Below are 18333 nucleotides of genomic sequence, written 5' to 3' on the forward strand. Positions count from 1 at the left end.
AAAGAAAGAAAGAAAGAGAAAGAAGGAAAGAAAGAAAGAAAGAAAGAAAGAAAGAAAGAAAGAAAGAAAGAAAGAAAGAAAGAAAGAAAGAAAGTTAGGTAACCTGCTTAGGACATGCAGGAGAGGAGGGATTCAAACTCAGGTGACTCTGGATACTTTGATTATGTTTTGATTATATGCTTCAGAATAAAGATCCTATAGAACATGTTTTTAATACTGATACCAAAATTCTGAGTTTATGCTAGGCATTCCACTTCTAGAACTTTATCCCAAGAAAATAACGCAAGATACACACAAATATTTAATGAAAACAACATTTATCCTAACACTATGGATGACGACAAAAATGGAAAACAATCTAATTACCTAATAATGTAGGTAGGGTCTGATAGTTTTCTATCAGTTAGTGCATACAGCTCTCTTGAATAGTGATTAAAATGCTATGGGACGAACAATAACCCCAAGTTAAGAATCGTACATGTTCAAAGATCTAGTAAAGTCAGTAGAGGTAAGTTTTGCTTTGATAAAAGAGGCCTTATCTAATATATACAGATTTTTATGAGCTGTATCCATCCATCCATCCACCCACCCACTCATCTATCCAAAACTTGCCTGCAGAAAAGGTCAAGAGTAAAGCCAGGAGATATCCCAGAGCCATTCAGTCTATGTTCTTGGGCAGGTGGGTGGGGAGGCACTTATGTACAGACAAGTCAGAGACTGGGTGCAGCTTGGTAAGGTCAGGACAATCAGGGTCGGGAATCAGAAAGGAGTGAAGAGTAAGGTCATTTTCCATACCTACGGGCTTCTGAACTTTGGCCCTCTTCTTTCCAATTAGTACTGCAAAGATAAACCAGTACCTACAGATTGTCCTCAGCATTTTCAACTTCTCTGACTTTGTTCTTTCCTCTTCCTTCTAAATGTTTAGGCAAGTGCATATTCTTTCTAGGAATATTAAGGTGGGGATTATGTGGTTCTCATAATAACTTTGATTTTTATATTCTTAGATATGGAAATCTAGACTAGATGACAGATCTTTACAAGTGAGGAAAAATGCCGCCAGTACAAAAACACTAATGCTGACTTTTTGGAAGATCTTTCCACTATAAACTTACTCCCCAACCTACAATGCCAAAGCAGTAATAAGCAAAGACTAGTTAGCTAGCAAACTGAGTGTGCTGAGACCTGTGTGTGTCCATCCCTGAACATTTTCAGGGGCTCTATTTTGGCTCCTGTGTCTGTCTAATAACATGAGGGTACTTAGGCCTATGTTAATTTTCCATATCACAGTATACAGTCATGTGCATAAAAGGTAAAGGTTTATTTTTCCTCCATACCAACTATTTTCATGTATATTCACTAGATTGCATATTCATATATGCTACGTATATATATTTGTATTTGACTTAATAAACTAATGACAATAGCTATTACTTATTGAAGAACATGATACAGGACAACACATATGTGCACACATACCACCCAAAAGTGAACTGGTTAATATTAGCGACCCTCATCACCAGAGTTCGGAACATGGAGAGCTGGTATAAGTCCCCAGGATCAGTGGAGTGTATTTGCCTATTTTGTGACTCTAGTTAGAAGTTACATTAAAGTGTCCTTTCTCTATTCATATATGTATGTTGGAAATGTAATTACCCTCAAAAGGTTTTACTTCTAAGACTCTGATCTATTAAATAAGCACTTTCATGCCTCTGAATGATTTAGTGTGTTTTCCCTTAAATCTCTTCATAAATAATTCCTAGGATGGCTAGTTAAGTCTTCTTCTTCTTGCTAACATAATGCATTTGTTAAATAAATCCTTATTTCCAGCTGGGCTTGGTGGCTCATGCCTGTAATCCCAGCACTTTGGGAAGCCACGGTGGGCAGATCATGAGGTCAAGAGATGGAGACCATCCTGGCCAACATGGTGAAAACCCATCTCTACTAAAAATACAAAAATGAGCTGGGTGTGGTGGTGTGCACCCGGAATCCCAGCTACTTGGGAGGCTGAGGCAGAAAAATTGCTTGAATCTGGGAGGCTGAGGTTGCAGAGAGTTGAGATCCTGGCACTGCACTCCAACCTGGTGACAGAGAGAGACTCTGTCTCAAAAAAAAAAAAAAAAAAAAAAAAAAAGAAATCCTTGTTTCTTAAGATGACCATAGAACAATGGAATTGGTTGACTTGAAATTTGAATATTTGGTCAGGTATGGTTGCTCATGCCTGTAATCACAGAACTTTAGGAGGCTGAGCCAGGAGGATTGCTCGAGCTCAGGAGTTCGAGACCAGCCTGGGCAACACCGCCAGGCTTTGTCTCTGCAATTAATTAAAAAATTAGCTGGATGTGGTGGCACGCACCTGTGGTCCCAATTCCTGGGAAGGCTGAGGTGGGAGGGTGGCGTGAGCCCAGGAGTTTGGGGCTGCAGTGAATCATGATCATGCCATTGCACTCCAGCCTGGGTGATAGAGCAAGATCCCATCTCAGCAAAACAAAAAACAAAAACAAACAAAAAGAAATCTGAACCTTTTAGTGGCTTAGAGGGTGTGGGTGTGTACGTGTGTGTCTGAACGGGACCTATATATATAGAACTAGGAAAATAAGAATTTAAAGTAACATTTATTTACTTTATTAGAACTTTTGCCTGGTCCTGAGCTGGTTTTTCCTCTTCTTGTCCATGAAGAATTAATTCTGCTACTTTATGAAGCTGCTCAATACAGCGCGCTGTTACCTCTGCCAGACTTTCAATGGACAACATGTATACTTCCTGAAATGAATAAACACAAGGAAGAAATTTTTTACTGAGCAGATGCTTTTTTTAAAAAAATGCTGTGACAGTAGAAGTGATACAATTCTTTCAAAAATACCACAAATATAACATGAAATTGTTAACCTGAAGACTAGGAGCATATCTAAGACTTTAAGTGCAATGCTGCCAGAAAATAGAAGTGCCATCAGGGCCCCAGGGATGTGGCAAGTCTTTTCACAGCTGCATCCCCAGGGCTTACAGCAATGCTGGGTGCAAAACAGGCAGGTGCTAAAGACAGTGTGTGGAAGGCTGGCTGAATGAACAGAGCTCAACGGATATTTTTCCTTACAGTGATCTAATCACTGCAACCTCCACCTCCCGGGTTTAAGTGATTCTGATAACTCACTCTCCCAAGTAGCTGAGAGTAGAGGCACACGCCACCATGCCCTGCTAATTATTATTATTATTTTGCATTTTTCGTACAGACGGGGTTTCACCATGTTGTCCAGGCTGGTCTTGAACTCCTGACCGCAGGTGATCCACCTGCCTTGGCCTCCGAAAGTGCTGCGATTACAGGCTCGAGTGACCACGCCCAGCCAAAAAGTTACTTTCTTTAAAATTAAAACTCGATGTAAGATGAAGTTACTACAAACTCCTTTATTGAACATAGGCAGGATATACATTATGCACACATAAATTTATTAAATTACAGAATAAAAGCTATGGCAATGAATTTTTTTAAAGGCTTCAATGACCTCATTAGTTATGGGGCATAAAGACATTTTATAGTAACACATTTGCATATAAGATGAAATTCAACTCTAAAGATAAATCAACTATGTTCCTAAAGATTTTTGTCCCTTTAAATTATAATTGTAAAGCTATGGAGAAAAGTGACAAAATCTGTGTTAAACCATGAATTATCTTGGCTTAGAGAAATTTCAGTGTTTATTGCATTCCTACTTATATTTCTATAATATGCAACAAATGAAAAAGAAATGGCCTCTCCTCAATTAAAATTAAGGTGCTAATAAAATGAACACACTCTTAATTACCTTGTAGGTGGACACTCTAGAATAAATTTACCTCTATGGTCTTAGTTCTCTTTTCCTCCTTTTTGTCTTCTTGAGGGTCTTGAGGTTTCTCTTCCTTTTCTTCCTTCTTTGTTTCCTCCTCAGACTCTTTTGCCACATCTACTGACACCACGGTCTGATCCTCTTCCACCCAGTCATGAGCCTTCTTCATGGCCTGCAAAGGTCCCCAACCAAACAATCCTTTTATGGTGCAAATATGGAACCTAAGTCATTCCAACCCCAAGACAAGAATCAAGTGTCTCTAAGCCTTCAGGAATAGATCTCCCTACGTTTGGAGGATGACGGGGCAATTTCTCAACCCCCTAAAAAGATAACCTTGTTGTTGCTTTCTGGCAAATATAAAGTAGAAAAAAGGGACAGCACAGAAAGTATGGAAAGAACAATGCAGGCCTGAGGACTCTTTAAAAAGCATTTAAAAATGATATTCAGATAAGAATAAAAATGACAGTCACATTGAAAAATCTATAGTATATTTTTCACTTTTCATGACCATCTATAAAAGAATAATAGTACTTTACAAAATATATGTTAGAAAGGCTCTGCGTTTCTTGATTCATGACAGGTCTTCCACCCTCAAGGGGGAGAAGAGAAGGGCTGCTGGAAAGGTCTGCTGCTGCTCTCTGTCTAATTTCACACGAGTGCAGTTTATGCACTCTGTGCCCTACAAAACCATGGTTCAATTAAACAATCAGAAACCTCCTCCCCTACCTGTTATTCCCTGAATTTAGAACGAAAGGGCAGACTCACTCCAATTTTATCATTATAGTTTAAGCTGTTTGCTTAAGTAAAAGTTGTTTTGGGGCTTAGACTAAACTTACTTCCCACCTTAAATCTTACACGCCAAAGTTAAAAATATCAGAGTGTTGAATGGTAAGTTAACAGCAAGAAGATCTGGGGAGAGAAAACCCAACAAAACTGTCCTTAGTGTGTCCCCTAAGCACTTAGACTTCAGTGCTTAAACCTAAGCACTTAGACCTTAAGTGCTTAAACCTAAGACTTAAACCTAAGCAAATAAGCCAGTGGAATCTCAGAGCCACCACATGCCCCCTCTGAGCAGTGGCAGGTGCTGCACGGAGATGAATGAGGCAATTTCCCACTGTGTTCAAGTTGCTGACCTGCCAGAATCAGTGACCCCATCAGAGATAAAGAAATTACTCATCTCACCTCCTCATTCTGCCCTTTTCCTCACCCACCCGGATAAGTGAGTACTTATGTAAACCACTGCTTGCTAAAAAGAAGAAAGAAAGAGAGAGAGAGAGAGAGAGAATGGAAAAACATCACGCAGTTTTAAGTAATTAATGATCATGGCCTCTAAAGAAACTTCACAGCAAGACCTTGTACTAACTTGCAAAACACACCATGGTATTATTAGAGGAACCCAGATTGTTAAAGCTGGAATGGTCTTAGACATGACGAAGCCCCTGTTCTCCAGGTGGAGGAACTATGGGGTTCACCTGGCTGATGTGCCTCTCTCTACCGAATTCTGGCATGTTTCTTTACAGGGGTCGGGGGTGAAATTTGAAAAAGCCTCTTGGTGATTCTGCACCCTTTCCCCCTCCCCTAATCTGATGATAACTACTGCTCTGGCATAACATTCTATTTTGCCATGAAAAGGTAAGTGACTTCTTCAAGGTCACAAGGTAGTTACTAGTAAAATTACAACTAAAATGCGGATCTCATGACACAGTCTAGCATGTTCTCCATCACCACATTCCATTATGTTGCCTCCTCAAATCTTTTCATTTTTCCCTTTTCTTTTTTTTTTTTTTTTGAGACAGAGTCTTGCTCTGTCACCCAGGCTGGAGTGCAGTGGCCGGATCTCAGCTCACTGCAAGCTCCGCCTCCTGGGTCTACGCCATTCTCCTGCCTCAGCCTCCCGAGTAGCTGGGACTACAGGTGCCCGCCACCTCGCCCAGCTAGTTTTTTGTATTTTTTAGTAGAGACAGGGTTTCACCATGTTAGCCAGGATGGTTTTGATCTCCTGACCTCGTGATCGCCCGTCTCGGCCTCCCAAAGTGCTGGGATTACAGGCCGTTTTCCCCTTTTTTAAAATTTGAGATGGAGTCTCACTCTGTCACCTAGGCTGGAGTGCTGTGGCACAATCTCAGCTCACCGCAACCTTGGCCTCCTGGGTTCACGCGATTCTCTTGCCTCAGTCTCCCAAGTAGCTGGGATTATAGGCGTGTGCCACCACACCCGGCTAAGTTTTGTATTTTAGTAGAGATGGGGTTTCACCACATTGACCAGGCTAGTCTCAAACTCCTGACCTCAGGTGATCCACCCACCTCGGCCTCCCAAAGTGCTGGGATTACAGGCATGAGCCACCGCGCCCAGCCCCTCCTCAAATCTTAGTTACAGACCTCAAACTCCTCTCCCGGCACTACGCCTTATAAGATTTGGGGGTTTTCCATTTCAGATGCATCTCTGGAACTTTACAACAGAGACTCTTCCCTGCAGCTTTTTTTTTTTTTTAAACGAGAAACTATAAATCAGACAGTGCTGACCTTATTGAGTTTGTCAGGTGTGGCCGCCACATGTAATTCAAAGAGAAGTTCTGTAAGCATGCGAGCAAATTCTTCTCCCTTTTCTTCTAAGCCTAGAAATAGAACACGACAGAAGAAGCGTGATTTATTTTTCATCCTTCAGGATGTGGCAGCTCCCCCAATGTTACAATCTGCAGTTGGGGTAGACTAAGTGGAGGTTGTAGCAGGCTGCCCGCCAGCCACCCGGCAAAGATGAATGTCTTCCATTCATGAGCACGGCAGTGAGGCAGCAGATGCATCCAGGTGCAGGGCCGCTGAAGTCTTGTTGCTTGGCAGCTACTGCAGGGACACCCCCAGGCCAACCCAAAGGCAAGAAGAGGGCAAGGAGGGACCTCCCCTGTCTTGTTCACAGCTACAGGTGGTCAGCAGCTATTTGCTGAAAGAAGGACTGGATGAACAAAGGCATGACCTTTCTCAGGCCTAAGGGACCTGGGACAACATCATATTTAAGACTTTGATATTGTTATGCATAGCACTGCGACCCTAATGATACCCAGGTGCCCTGTTATGTTCACAGAGCCACAGTGCTAAACAAGCTGAATTGGTCTCAACCATCTCTCCAGAGATATTTCCCAAGATTCCCTAGGATACCTGGCTGGTCCTACAATATTTCTTAACGATCTGTCTTCCTTTCACCCTGGAAGCTACTGAGGGACAGAGACAGTATTTCTTCCGCTCACTCTTGAATCCAGAGCATCTAACACAATACCTCACATATAACAGGCGCTAAAATGAATATTTACAGAATAATTTATTAATACATTGCCTAATACATAATATGTTACTATATATAACAGATAGTATACATATTAAAATATCATATATCATAAAATAAAAAAAATTAGGATCATTGTGGGCAATAAAGAGATTGTTGAAGGTTACAATTTTACTTTTCTCTTTTGAAGTATCTGCAAGGCCAAGCCATTTTTAACATTTCTGAAAGGTGCCAAAGAATTGATTCCACATGGGTTTATTGCCAGTCTGGGGGAAGGTAAAAGTATCATTTATCTCACCTGACTACATGCTCTCAGCACTCTCTAAGAAGAAAATACTGTGGCGTATACCAGTGGGGGAAGGCAGAGCCTTGAGCGGGGACTAAGCCATGTGAGAAACACTGCATCCAGCCCTCATCTGGAGATGCTATTTTCTGTTTTATGGACAAAATGGTTAATCTGCAGCCCATGAAGGTAGCCTGGCGTAGCTTGTAGGTATTTATTCAAAACATTTGGCTTAGCTTAGTTTATTATTACCTATAACTCATATATTCTCATGAGGGAAACAGATAATCAGATAGGGGAACTCATGTAACTCACACATATAACTCATATATTCTCATGGGGGAAACAGATAATCAAAACAGATAAGCAGACCAGGCACGGTAGCTCACACCTGTAATCCCAGCACTTTGGGAGGCCGAGGTGGGTGGATCATGAGGTCAGGAGTTTGAGACCAGCCAGGCCAAGATGGTGAAACCCCATCTCTACTCAAAATACAAAAATTAGCCGGGTGCAGTGGCGGGTGCCTCTAATCCCAGCTACTCAGGAGGCTGAATGAAGCAGGAGAACCGCCGGGAGGTGGAGGTTGCAGTGAGCTGAGATCGCGCCACTGCACTCTAGCCGGGTGAAAGAGCAAGACTCCATCCCAAAAAACAAAACAAAAAAAGACAGATAAGTAAAACATTGATGTCAAGGGATAAGTTTTATGGAGAAGTATAAACAGGGCTAGCTGGGGTTTAGGAGTTTTAAATAGGAGGTGCTGTGGTCTGAATGTCCCTGTCCCCTCCAAATTCATATTTTGAAACCTAATACCAACATGATGATAATAGGAGGTGAGGCTTCAGGAGTGTGATTAGATCATGAAATGGGGAGCCCCCATGAAAGGGATTAGTGCCCTAACAAAAGAGGCCCCAGGGAGCTAGCTGATCCCTTCCACCATGTAAGGACAAGCTAGAAGTCACCACCTGTGAACAGAGATCAGGAGCCCTCATTAGACACACAATCTGCCAGCAATTTGAGCTTCGACTTTACAGTCTCCAAAACTGTGAGAAATAGATTTCTGTTGTTAAGAAGCCACACAGTCTATGGTATTTTGATATAGCAGCCTGGAGGAACTAAGACAGGAGGGAAGCTAACGAAGAAGGTGACATTTGAGTAATGTGCTAGAGGAGGAGAGCAATGAGCCAGCCACAAGATGTCGGGGGGAAGAGTCTTCCAGCAGCAGTGCAGCAAGAGTAGAGTCCAGGAGGCTGTGTGCCTGGTTCGTCCATGGGAGCGGCAAAGGTGTCAGTGTGGCTGCAGGCGAGTGAGGGGGGTGCGTGCAGGCAGGAGGGAGAGACGGCTGTCTTTGCTCATGATGAAGCCACAACAAGCAAACCATTTTAACCCAAAGAAGTAAGTTGCTCTAAGGGGGCTTTTGCAGCATATAATCCAGTTTTCAGAGGGGTGTGAAGCAGGGTTCCTGGAGGAGGTGATGCCTGAACAGAGCCTTCAAGAATGAGAATGCATTAATCACACAAAGGGAGAGTTGGAGGGCTAGACAGTCTCAGAGACACAGAGACAGAGACAGAGATAGAGATAGAGAGGGCCAGGCACAGTGGCTCACACCTGTAATCCCAGCACGTTAGGAGGCCGATGTGGTTGGATCACTTGAGGTCAGGAGATGGAGACCAGCCGGGCTAACATGGTGAAACCCCATCTCTACTAAAAGTACAAAAATTTGCCAGGCATGTTGGCACGTGCCTGTAATCCCAGCTACTTGGGAGGCTGAGGCAGGATAATCGCTTGAACCCAGGAGGGCGGAGGTTACAGTGAGCTGAGATTGCACCACTGTACTCCAGCCTGGGCAACAGAATGAGACTCTTATCTTGAAAAAAAAAAAAAGGAGGGGGAGAGAGAGACAGAGCTAGAGAGCTAGATTGATTCCATCAGAAGCTGAGATTCTCTCTGCTGGGCAGAGGTCTTGGTCTAGTCTTCCCCAGGGAGGGACAGTGAGAGGGGCTAGACACACCTGGGCAGCATTGACAAGGTCCCCTTCCCAAACTGCCTGCCCCTCACCCTGTATGAGGCAGTGTTGCAGAGCACAGAGAGTCCTGGGCTGGGATTTGGAAGGCATAGATCCTACCTAGCTCCTGCATCTGCTGGTTCTGTGGCCTGGGGCCAGTCACAGAGCTTCCTCAGCTTCCACTGCCTCCTCTGAAAACTGAGGACAATAAAACCCACCCATCTCCTCTTTACAGATGTTATAAGGACCAAATACTACAACAAATGTGAAAGTGTTTCGTAAACATGAAGTTTTATGTAAACAAATAATTATGTGCTACACTGATACAAACATAGGGAGATTAAAAGTATTTGGGAGGAATCAACACTACATTAAGATATAAGCACTTTGTTGAGCTCCAGCTTTTAAAGGTGTATTAATTCTGTAAAACATACACCAACAACTTTTAGAAGCGATTTTAGAAAAAAAAAAAAAAACATAGAGAAAAATGGAGGTTGATAAAAACAGATGATAATAAATGTTGCAACAAACAATACCTATTACTACAATTCTCGGTCTGTATACATGGCCGAGAAGATCTTCACCAGAGCAATAAAAATAGAAAATGGCCTTTTAAAATCTCTTCTCAGCCATGATAAATCAAATTAAGGGATCTATGGCAGTGTGATAAAATTACACTCTGCTGGAAAAACAAACATGCAAATCATTAGCTAACATTATTACATGCAGAGGAGACCGATATTAAATTCATCTAAAAATGATAGTTTATTACATTTTCTGAGAGTACCAAATAAATTATTTAGTTGTTAGGAGGCTTTTAGGAATGTAATGCTTACAAGGAAAAAAATGGATGAAAATGCTCAGTTTTCTTTCAGAATTTTGCTCCTAGATTTCTTGCTGGATTGTTCCTGGATTTCCCCCACTGCAAAGATTCCTTTCTATAGCTTTTGCATAATCCCAGAACCTTTCTGGAGTTGTGACACTTGATAATTGGATTGATTTAATGACAACGTCTCTATTCTTTTCTCCCAGTTCTTCATTAAGTTTCTGAATGACATTTATTTATTAGATTAAGTTAATGAACATTAATAGTGTTTTGATAATCTGGAGATGCCCTCTTGGGAAAATTGATATATTATGGGAGATAACAGGGTTTTGTCAATTAAAGCGAGGCAAATCTCCCATTGCTAAATGCTGTTCAGCACTTCAGGTTTTTGTGTGTGTATGTGTGCATGTGTGGTATTTAAGGTAACTGAATTTATTGAAGGTCTACACTAGACTAGAACACATCACTTATAGCAACATTTTCTATTTAAGTTGAAATTAGGTTTCCCCTCCAAGAAATAGCACCAGTTGGGGATGTAATACTTCTTTAATTATACTGGCAACAATGTCTCCTTGATGTTAGGGGGAATCTGGGATTCTCTTTTTGTCCTTTGTAAATGACACCCTTAATAGGGCCAAGGTCTACCTCAGACATCATGACTCTTGAAGAGAAATAGCTTGATTCTTTTTGGTGATTGCTAGAAAGGGGCATCTGTTAGTTCACCCTGGGTCCACAAGGGGAGCTACATGACCTTTGACAGCTAGTGTTTTAGTTTCTTCATTAGAAAAACAAAGACAAGGCTGTCATCCTTTGTGACTCTGGGAGGAACATACTAATGCTCAAAAACATGATTCCCAACTGTCTCTGATACGGCCTCTTTCTATGCTTCAGTATAATTGATTCTTTTATTTTGATGCAATGAGCATAAATCTCATTAAGCTGAAGGCATGTAAGGTCAGTGTGTGGGGCTAAACAGGGAAAGGGTGTCTAAATGACAGTTTCTGAATGCTTAGAATAATTTTGCCCTGAACATCAAGGCTCAAGCATTTGAGCTCTTGTGTCAGAGCTTTGATTAAAGGAATCAAAACACGTCTGGGCACAAAACACTGCCAGCGATTTGAGAATGCACATTCTCATTACTTTGCATGCTGGGTAATAACAGCAAGCATAATACATGAAAGTTATACTTTATTGCACCTTTACTTTTTCCTGGCATTGCGTTAGCACTTTAAGTAACAAGCACAGCTAATATTTTTGAGCAGTTCTGTGTGCCAGGCACTCTAATATATGTTTTTACATATATTATCTAATATGACCTTTACAACAGCTCTTGAACCTGATATCTATACACACACACACACACACGCACACACATATATATACACACACATCATTGTCTCCATTTTACAAGTGAAGATACTGCATTTCAGAAAGGTTATATAACTTGTTTAAGGCCATACAGCAAGAAAGGGGTGAAAATGTTTCAAATGGGACCCTTCCAAAGGTCCTAGGAGAAGCCAGACCTGTCTCTGAGGTTGTCTGACCTTTCAGCATAACCTACACAAAACAGCTGTGGGGTGGTGGTTATTACGTCGTAAGAAATCACTCTTCATGTACACAGCAAATGTTTTACTCTCTTCTGCTCCCAAATAGACAAACCTAAAGGAATCATTAACCATGCCCAACCCTGAGAATAAGTTTTCCCCCCTTAAGGAAGTCTTGCTTCTCATAAAATAAGTTCTAATCTCCTTGGGGTCAAGTTATTATCTGGGTGGAAGATTACTGGGAAGTGTGATTGCCAACCTGACGTAGCACACTCTGGTGCACTGTCAGAAAATGGTACAGCCTTTGTCAGAACTGAACTTTTTAGGTAGAGGATAGGACACCTGCAAATATACCCAAACTCTTACACCTATAAATTAAAAGGATTAAGAAAAATATACAAAAAAATTCAGGGAAAGATGTGCCCACCATTAACATTAATCACACTAAATAGCTTTCACATGCAGATAAAAATTATAAGTGGCAGCATAGGCTGGGCGCGGTGGCTCATGCCTGTAATCCCAGCACTTTGGGAGGCCGAGGCGGGTGGATCATGAGGTCGAGAAATCGAGACCATCCTGACCAACATAGTGAACCCCCGCCTCTACTAAAAATACAACAATTATCTGGGCATGGTGGCGGGCACCTGTAGTCCCAGCTACTCGGAAGGCTGAGGCAGAAGAATCACTTGAACCTGAGAGGCGGAGGTTGCAGTGAGCTGAGATGGCACCACTGCACTCCAGCCTGGGTGACAGAGAGAGACTCCGTCTAAACAACAACAACAACAACAACAACAACAACAACAACAACAACAATAAAAAGTGGCAGCATAAACCCTAGTCATCAGAGCTCTGTTTAGCACATTGCAGTCTTCCTTCATCTGACCATATGCATTTGCATTTATTGTACGCCTGTGAAGCGCCAGGGATTGTGCCGAACACCAGAGAAGCAACAGGAGTTCCTGCCCAGTGAAAGAGAGTCATATAAATCAATGTGACCCGCTCCTGTAACAAGAGCAGATGCACACGGTATTTTGGAAGCATGGAGGAGGAGCACTTGAATTAAATATTTCAAAGGGCTGTGTTCATTAACAGCAGTTTCATAAGGATTATACCAAACAGTTTGTCTTGCTATTTATTTTCCTTTACCTTGTTCTTCTTGACTTTCTTCATTCTCTAATTCTTTGGCTGCAAAGATGTCTTTAATGGAAATTAGGTCATTTTTTAAGAGTTCCAGCTTCTCTCCATCAAGTGATGCTAAAAATGACTGAACCTAAAAAAAGAAATAGGTCAGCACAACTGTCATCTTTTCTTCTCATTAATAACGTTTACATACAGCAGTCCCCAGTTTTCCCAGGACCAAAGTGCTTCATGGTGTGGGAGGTATCGCTGGGTTGAATGTTGGCTTGATGCATATTAGCTGTGCAACTTTGGGCAAGTTAGATAAACCCTCTGGGTCTCAGTTTTCTCAGTTTTAAAGGGAGATTCCTTGTGGAGTAAATGAGACAAAAAATGTGAAATACATTGCACAACTGTGTAAATGGTGGTGGTAGCTCTTCTATCACAGTGGTTAAAAACGCAGTTCGACATCAACCCTGCAGTCAAATATCAGCTCCTCACTTACTATGACCTTCGGTCACTTACTTAACCTTTTAATGCCTCAGCTTCCTTATCTGTAAAATGGAAACTAATTCCACCTACCTTATAAGGTTGTTCTGAGGGTTAAATGAAGTAATCTATTTAAAATACTTAGAGTGATGCTCAATACTTATAAATACACATGTATACAGCCGGGCGCGGTGGCTCACCCCTGTAATCCCAGCACTTTGGGAGGCCAAGGCAGGCAGATCACGAGGTCAGGATATCAAGACCATCCTGGCCGACATGGTGAAACCCCGTCTCTATTAAAAATACAAAAATTAGCTGGGCGTGATGGCATGTGCCTGTAATCCCACCTACTCAAGAGGCTGAGGCAGGAGAATCCCTTGAACCAGGGAGTCAGAGTTTGCAGTGAACCAAGATCGTGCCACTGCACTCCAGCCTGACAAGAGTGACACTCACTCCGTCTCAAAAAATAAATGAATGAATGAATGAATGAATAAATAAATAAATAAACACGCATCCACATGTAAACTTAAATAAATAAGCATTCTATAGATGCACATATATGCTTGCTAGATGTCGGTTATCACACTGGGATTACAAAAATGCACAAGACACATTTTTCTTCTCCAACATCTTGCAGTCTAAAGGACTGAGGCCATGTCAATTAAGAATGACCATGACAGGCATGAGAGGAGGGTACAGTGGAGGGAGGCACTAGGAAGGGCGCTGTCCTTCCCCCTTGGGGAACTGAGAGGGTACACACAGGGAGGACTTCACAGAGGAGGTGATGCTGGGACTGACGTCATCCCTGCTCCCTGTCTTTAGAGCCCCTCTTTTGAAACTATCCTCCGTGCACAGTTAAACATTATTTGTACAGTCCAGGCGCGGTGGCTCACCCCTGCAATCTCAGCACTTTTGGAGGCTGAGGCGGGAGGATCACTTGAGCCCAGGAGTTTGAGGGCTCAAGTGATCAACATAGTGAGACCCCATCTCTATAAAAAATTTTAAGGCTGGGCGCGGTGGCTGACACCTGTAATCCCAGCACTTTGGGAGGCCCAGGCAGGCAGATCAGGTCAGGAGATCGAGACCATCCTGGCTAATACAGTGAAACCCCGTCTGTACTAAAAATGCAAAAAATTTTACATTTTTTGGGCGTGGCATTGATTGACTGATTGGGCGTGGTGGCGGGTGCCTGTAGTCCCAGCTACTCAGGAGGCTGAGACAGGAGAATGGCATGAACCCAAGAGGTGGAGCTTGCAGTGAGCTGAGATCGTGCCACTGCACTCCAGCCTGGACAACAGAGCGAGACCCCATCTCAAAAAAAAAAAAAAGTGTAAGAAAATTAGCCAGGCATGCTGGTGCACACCTGTGGTCTCAGTTGCTCAAGAGGCTGAGGTAAGAGGATTGCTTGGACCCAGGAGTTTGAGGCTGCAGTGAACCACGATTGTGCCACTGCACTCCAGCAAGATCCTGTCTCAAAAAAAAAATAAATAAATAATTATTTGTACAGATGGCCACTCATTCTCTGAAGATGATTTGAATTTCCAAAATGGTAAAAGAGTACAGGGAAGGTACCTTATAAAGTATTAAATATAAGTATAAAGTAGTAAAGTTTTATTTTTTTCATTCTGCAGGTCAAACTCTTGCTCTGGAGAGACAGACAGCAGTGGAGCCGCAGTCCTCTTTGGAATAGGTTTCAATATTCACTATGTTAATAGATGAGCACATCAGGATAAGTGAGAGAGGTAGAGAGGGCATCTGGAATACCAGGACACCATTTTCCTAAAAGTTGCTAAAGCACATTGCCAGGGCATAATGTAGCCAGCGCGCAGGCTCTGGGAGGAAGCTCTGCAGGAAGTCATAGACACAAAACCCATTAGCGTGGAGTTCAGCAGGTGGAAGTAAACACGCCCAGCCTGATGGCTGCACGCCACTCCGTTCTGCCCTGACCTTCTCAGACTCTTCATTTCAGCTCACACACTCATGTGTAGGGGTCAGGGTCCCAGATGTGCATCAGTATATTCTTAGGCTTCGGATCTACTTTCTAAACAGCAGTTTTCTAACATTAATTATTGAATAAATGTATTTGAACACCATGCTTAGTGAAAATGTATGCAGACCTGTGGAACATCTGCATTTGTCCATGTCTTCTGGCGGATGGCAATCAGCCGGAAGGAGAAGCATTGGGGTTTTCCGTTTGGGGCACCCCTGGGAAGGGTTCTCTTCAGCGAAGCACTCTTTCGTCAGCATCTTTCCGCTACAGCATCTCTCCTGCTTTCTCCCAGCTCACTGCATTATGCCAAGGCCATGTGCATTGAGTCTTTAGTTCACTCCAATAATAAATAGGACATAATCACACACTCCTCCATAAATATTTGTGGAATGCTGACTGTATGCTTGGCACCATGCTGAGTTTTGTTCAGGACACAGGGTAGAGAGGCTGTCTTATAAATCTTTTCCTTGAAAGGAGGTGTGTGCTGCTATTGTAAAGATTTTTGTTTACTATTTCTAACTATGGAGTATAATGGTGATGAAAATGATTAGTTTTCCTGGTCTTTTTTTTTTTTTTTTTTGAGACGGGTCTCATTCAGCCGCCCAGGCTGGAGTGCAGTGGTGCAATCTTGGCTCACTGGAACTTCTGCCTCCCGGGTTTAAGCTATTCTCCTGCCTCAGTCTCCTGAGTAGCTGGGATTACAGGTACACGCCACCACACCCGGCTAATTTTTGCATTTGTTGTAGAGATGGGGTTTCGCTGTGCTGGCCAGTCTGGTCTCAAACTCCTGACCTCAAGTGATCCACCTACCTTGGCCTCCCAAAGTGCTGGGATTACAGGCATGAGCCATTGTACCCAGCCGAAAATTATTAGTTTTTCTTTAACCTTTATCAAACACCACGTCGCCATGCCTATTGCCATCCTAGAATCAATCTAGTAAAATAGTAATGATAATAATTCCTTATATTTCCATGGTGGGGTCTGAGTTTCAGTCAATGGACTGTCAGCAGAGATGATGTGCATCATTTCTCAAGGCTTTTAAAACATGGGAGCGTCCTCTCTACACTCTGTCCTTACGCTGGTGCGACTCAGAAGACAATAAGGCCTCAGAGGGCAGGGGAATCGGACACTGCCTTTAGGCTTCAACACACGGGAGTCCCCAGGCCCAAGAAATGGTCCCATCAGAGCCCACATCTCCATTCTAGAACACTCTCCATGTCACCAAAGGTTCCCTCTCACAGCCTGCGTGGAACTCTTCCCTAGGCTGTGCTCCTGACAGTGGGACAGCGCCACTGGCTGTGTATCCCTCAGCCCAAGGGATGGCTAAGAGGTGGCTGCTTACGCTTGAACTAGGGCATGCTCCCACAGCTACATAACGTTTCCTGGGGTGAGAGACAAAGCTGCAGATAGGAGGCAGGTAGGCTGAAGCGGAGTGTAGAAATTTGAGGAGTCTGGGAATTCAAATGGGAACTAAGCCTTCCAGGTCATTATGCCAGTGTTTGTCAAGGTGGGAGGACATAATACATTTTCTTTAACAGTTTGTTTCTAAAGTTCTTTAACTTTTTAATTTTTATTATTTTGGAGACGGAGCGTAGAGGACTATCTGCTTTTACAACTGAGCAGGCCATTCCCCCATTAACATTATAGTCCTGCTCTTGCAAAAGAAGCTGGGCATTCCTCCTCTGCAAACAGGGCGGACAAAGGAGCCTACAAGACTGGCCTCAGTTGCAAATAGCAGACCCTGGGGGCTTGTTTATATGTAAACATCTTGGAAATTCAGAAAGTCAGGGAAAGATCAGAGAAACAACAATGTGTCTGGCGACTTGCTAACATTCCACAAACGATGGTATAAAATAAAGCAGAGCGTGTCGTTCGGGGCGGCCGCCATGTTTGTCTTGTCTTGTGTTGTCTTGTGTGTTCATTCTTTTGTTCAGGAAACACGCGGACCCCAACACGGAGTCTTACTCTGTCGCCTAGGTTGCAGTGCAGTGGTGCCATCTCAGCTCACTACAACCTCCGCCTCCCAGGTTCAAGCGATTCTCCTGCCTCAGCCTCCCGAGTAGCTGAGACTACAGTGATGTGCCATCACACCCCACTAATTTTTGTATTTTTAGTAGAGATGGGGTTTCACCATGTTGGGCTGGCTGGTCTCAAACTCCCGGCCCTCAGGTGATCCACCTGCCTCAGCCTCCCAAAGTGTTGGGATTACAGCCGTGAGCTGCTGTGCCCAGCCAGCTCACCCAGTTTTACATCTACCTTAGACCACAGGCAGCGCCACCATGCTTGGCTCTAATTTTTGTATTTTTAGTTGAGACAGGGTTTTGCCATGTTGGTCAGGCTGGTCTTGAACTCCTGGCCTCAAGTGATCCATCTGCCTCAGCCTCCCAAAGTGCTGGGATTACAGGTGTGAGCCACCGTGCCTGGCCCAAAAATTATTTAACTTTTAAATATGTGGTATGTGTAGGGTTGCCAGATAAAATATAGGACGCCTAGCTGAGCTTGAATTTCAGACAGTGAATATTTTCTTCATATAATTGTGTGTCCCAAATACTACATGGGACGTATTTGTACTGAAAAAGTATTCATTGTTCATCTAAAGTTAAAATTTAACTAGTCATCCAGTATTTTTATTCGCTATGTCTGTCAACCTCAGTCTAAGGCCCCATTTGTTTTCTTGCTGAAGGCCTGTGCACCTTGAAACAGGTCTAGTGGAGCCACAAGATGGACACAGCCTGTTCCTGAAACCCTAAAGGCAGGAATGCTGCCTGCTACCAGGCACTCCTATCTTGGGCTATTACAGGAATGAAGAATAACTCTTACTGTTTTTTTTTTTTTTTTTTTTTTTTTTGAGACAGAGTCTCGCTCTGTCACCCAGGCTGGAGTGCTGTGGCCGGATCTCAGCTCACTGCAAGCTCTGCCTCCCGGGTTCACACCATTCTCCTGCCTCAGCCTCCCGGGTAGCTGGGACTACAGGCGCCGCCACCTCGCC

General features: G+C 43.1%; 1 protein-coding gene across 3 annotated transcripts in view; it reads right to left on the minus strand.

Annotated features, from left to right (window-relative positions):
• Positions 1-18333, minus strand: part of FAM114A1 (family with sequence similarity 114 member A1) — an 84649-nt gene that overhangs the window by 11217 nt on the left and 55099 nt on the right. For all 3 annotated transcript variants that reach the window (XM_023224657.1, XM_031935360.1, XM_023224659.1), the window contains 4 exons: positions 12896-13019; positions 6341-6432; positions 3829-3990; positions 2621-2760 (listed from right to left, as the gene is read on the minus strand). In XM_023224657.1, the coding sequence (XP_023080425.1) occupies positions 2621-2760; positions 3829-3990; positions 6341-6432; positions 12896-13019 (518 nt within the window). The remainder of the gene's footprint in view (positions 1-2620; positions 2761-3828; positions 3991-6340; positions 6433-12895; positions 13020-18333) is intronic.

The sequence above is a fragment of the Piliocolobus tephrosceles genome, chromosome 3, assembly GCF_002776525.5.
Source record: "Piliocolobus tephrosceles isolate RC106 chromosome 3, ASM277652v3, whole genome shotgun sequence".
Taxonomy (NCBI): Eukaryota; Metazoa; Chordata; class Mammalia; order Primates; family Cercopithecidae; genus Piliocolobus; species Piliocolobus tephrosceles.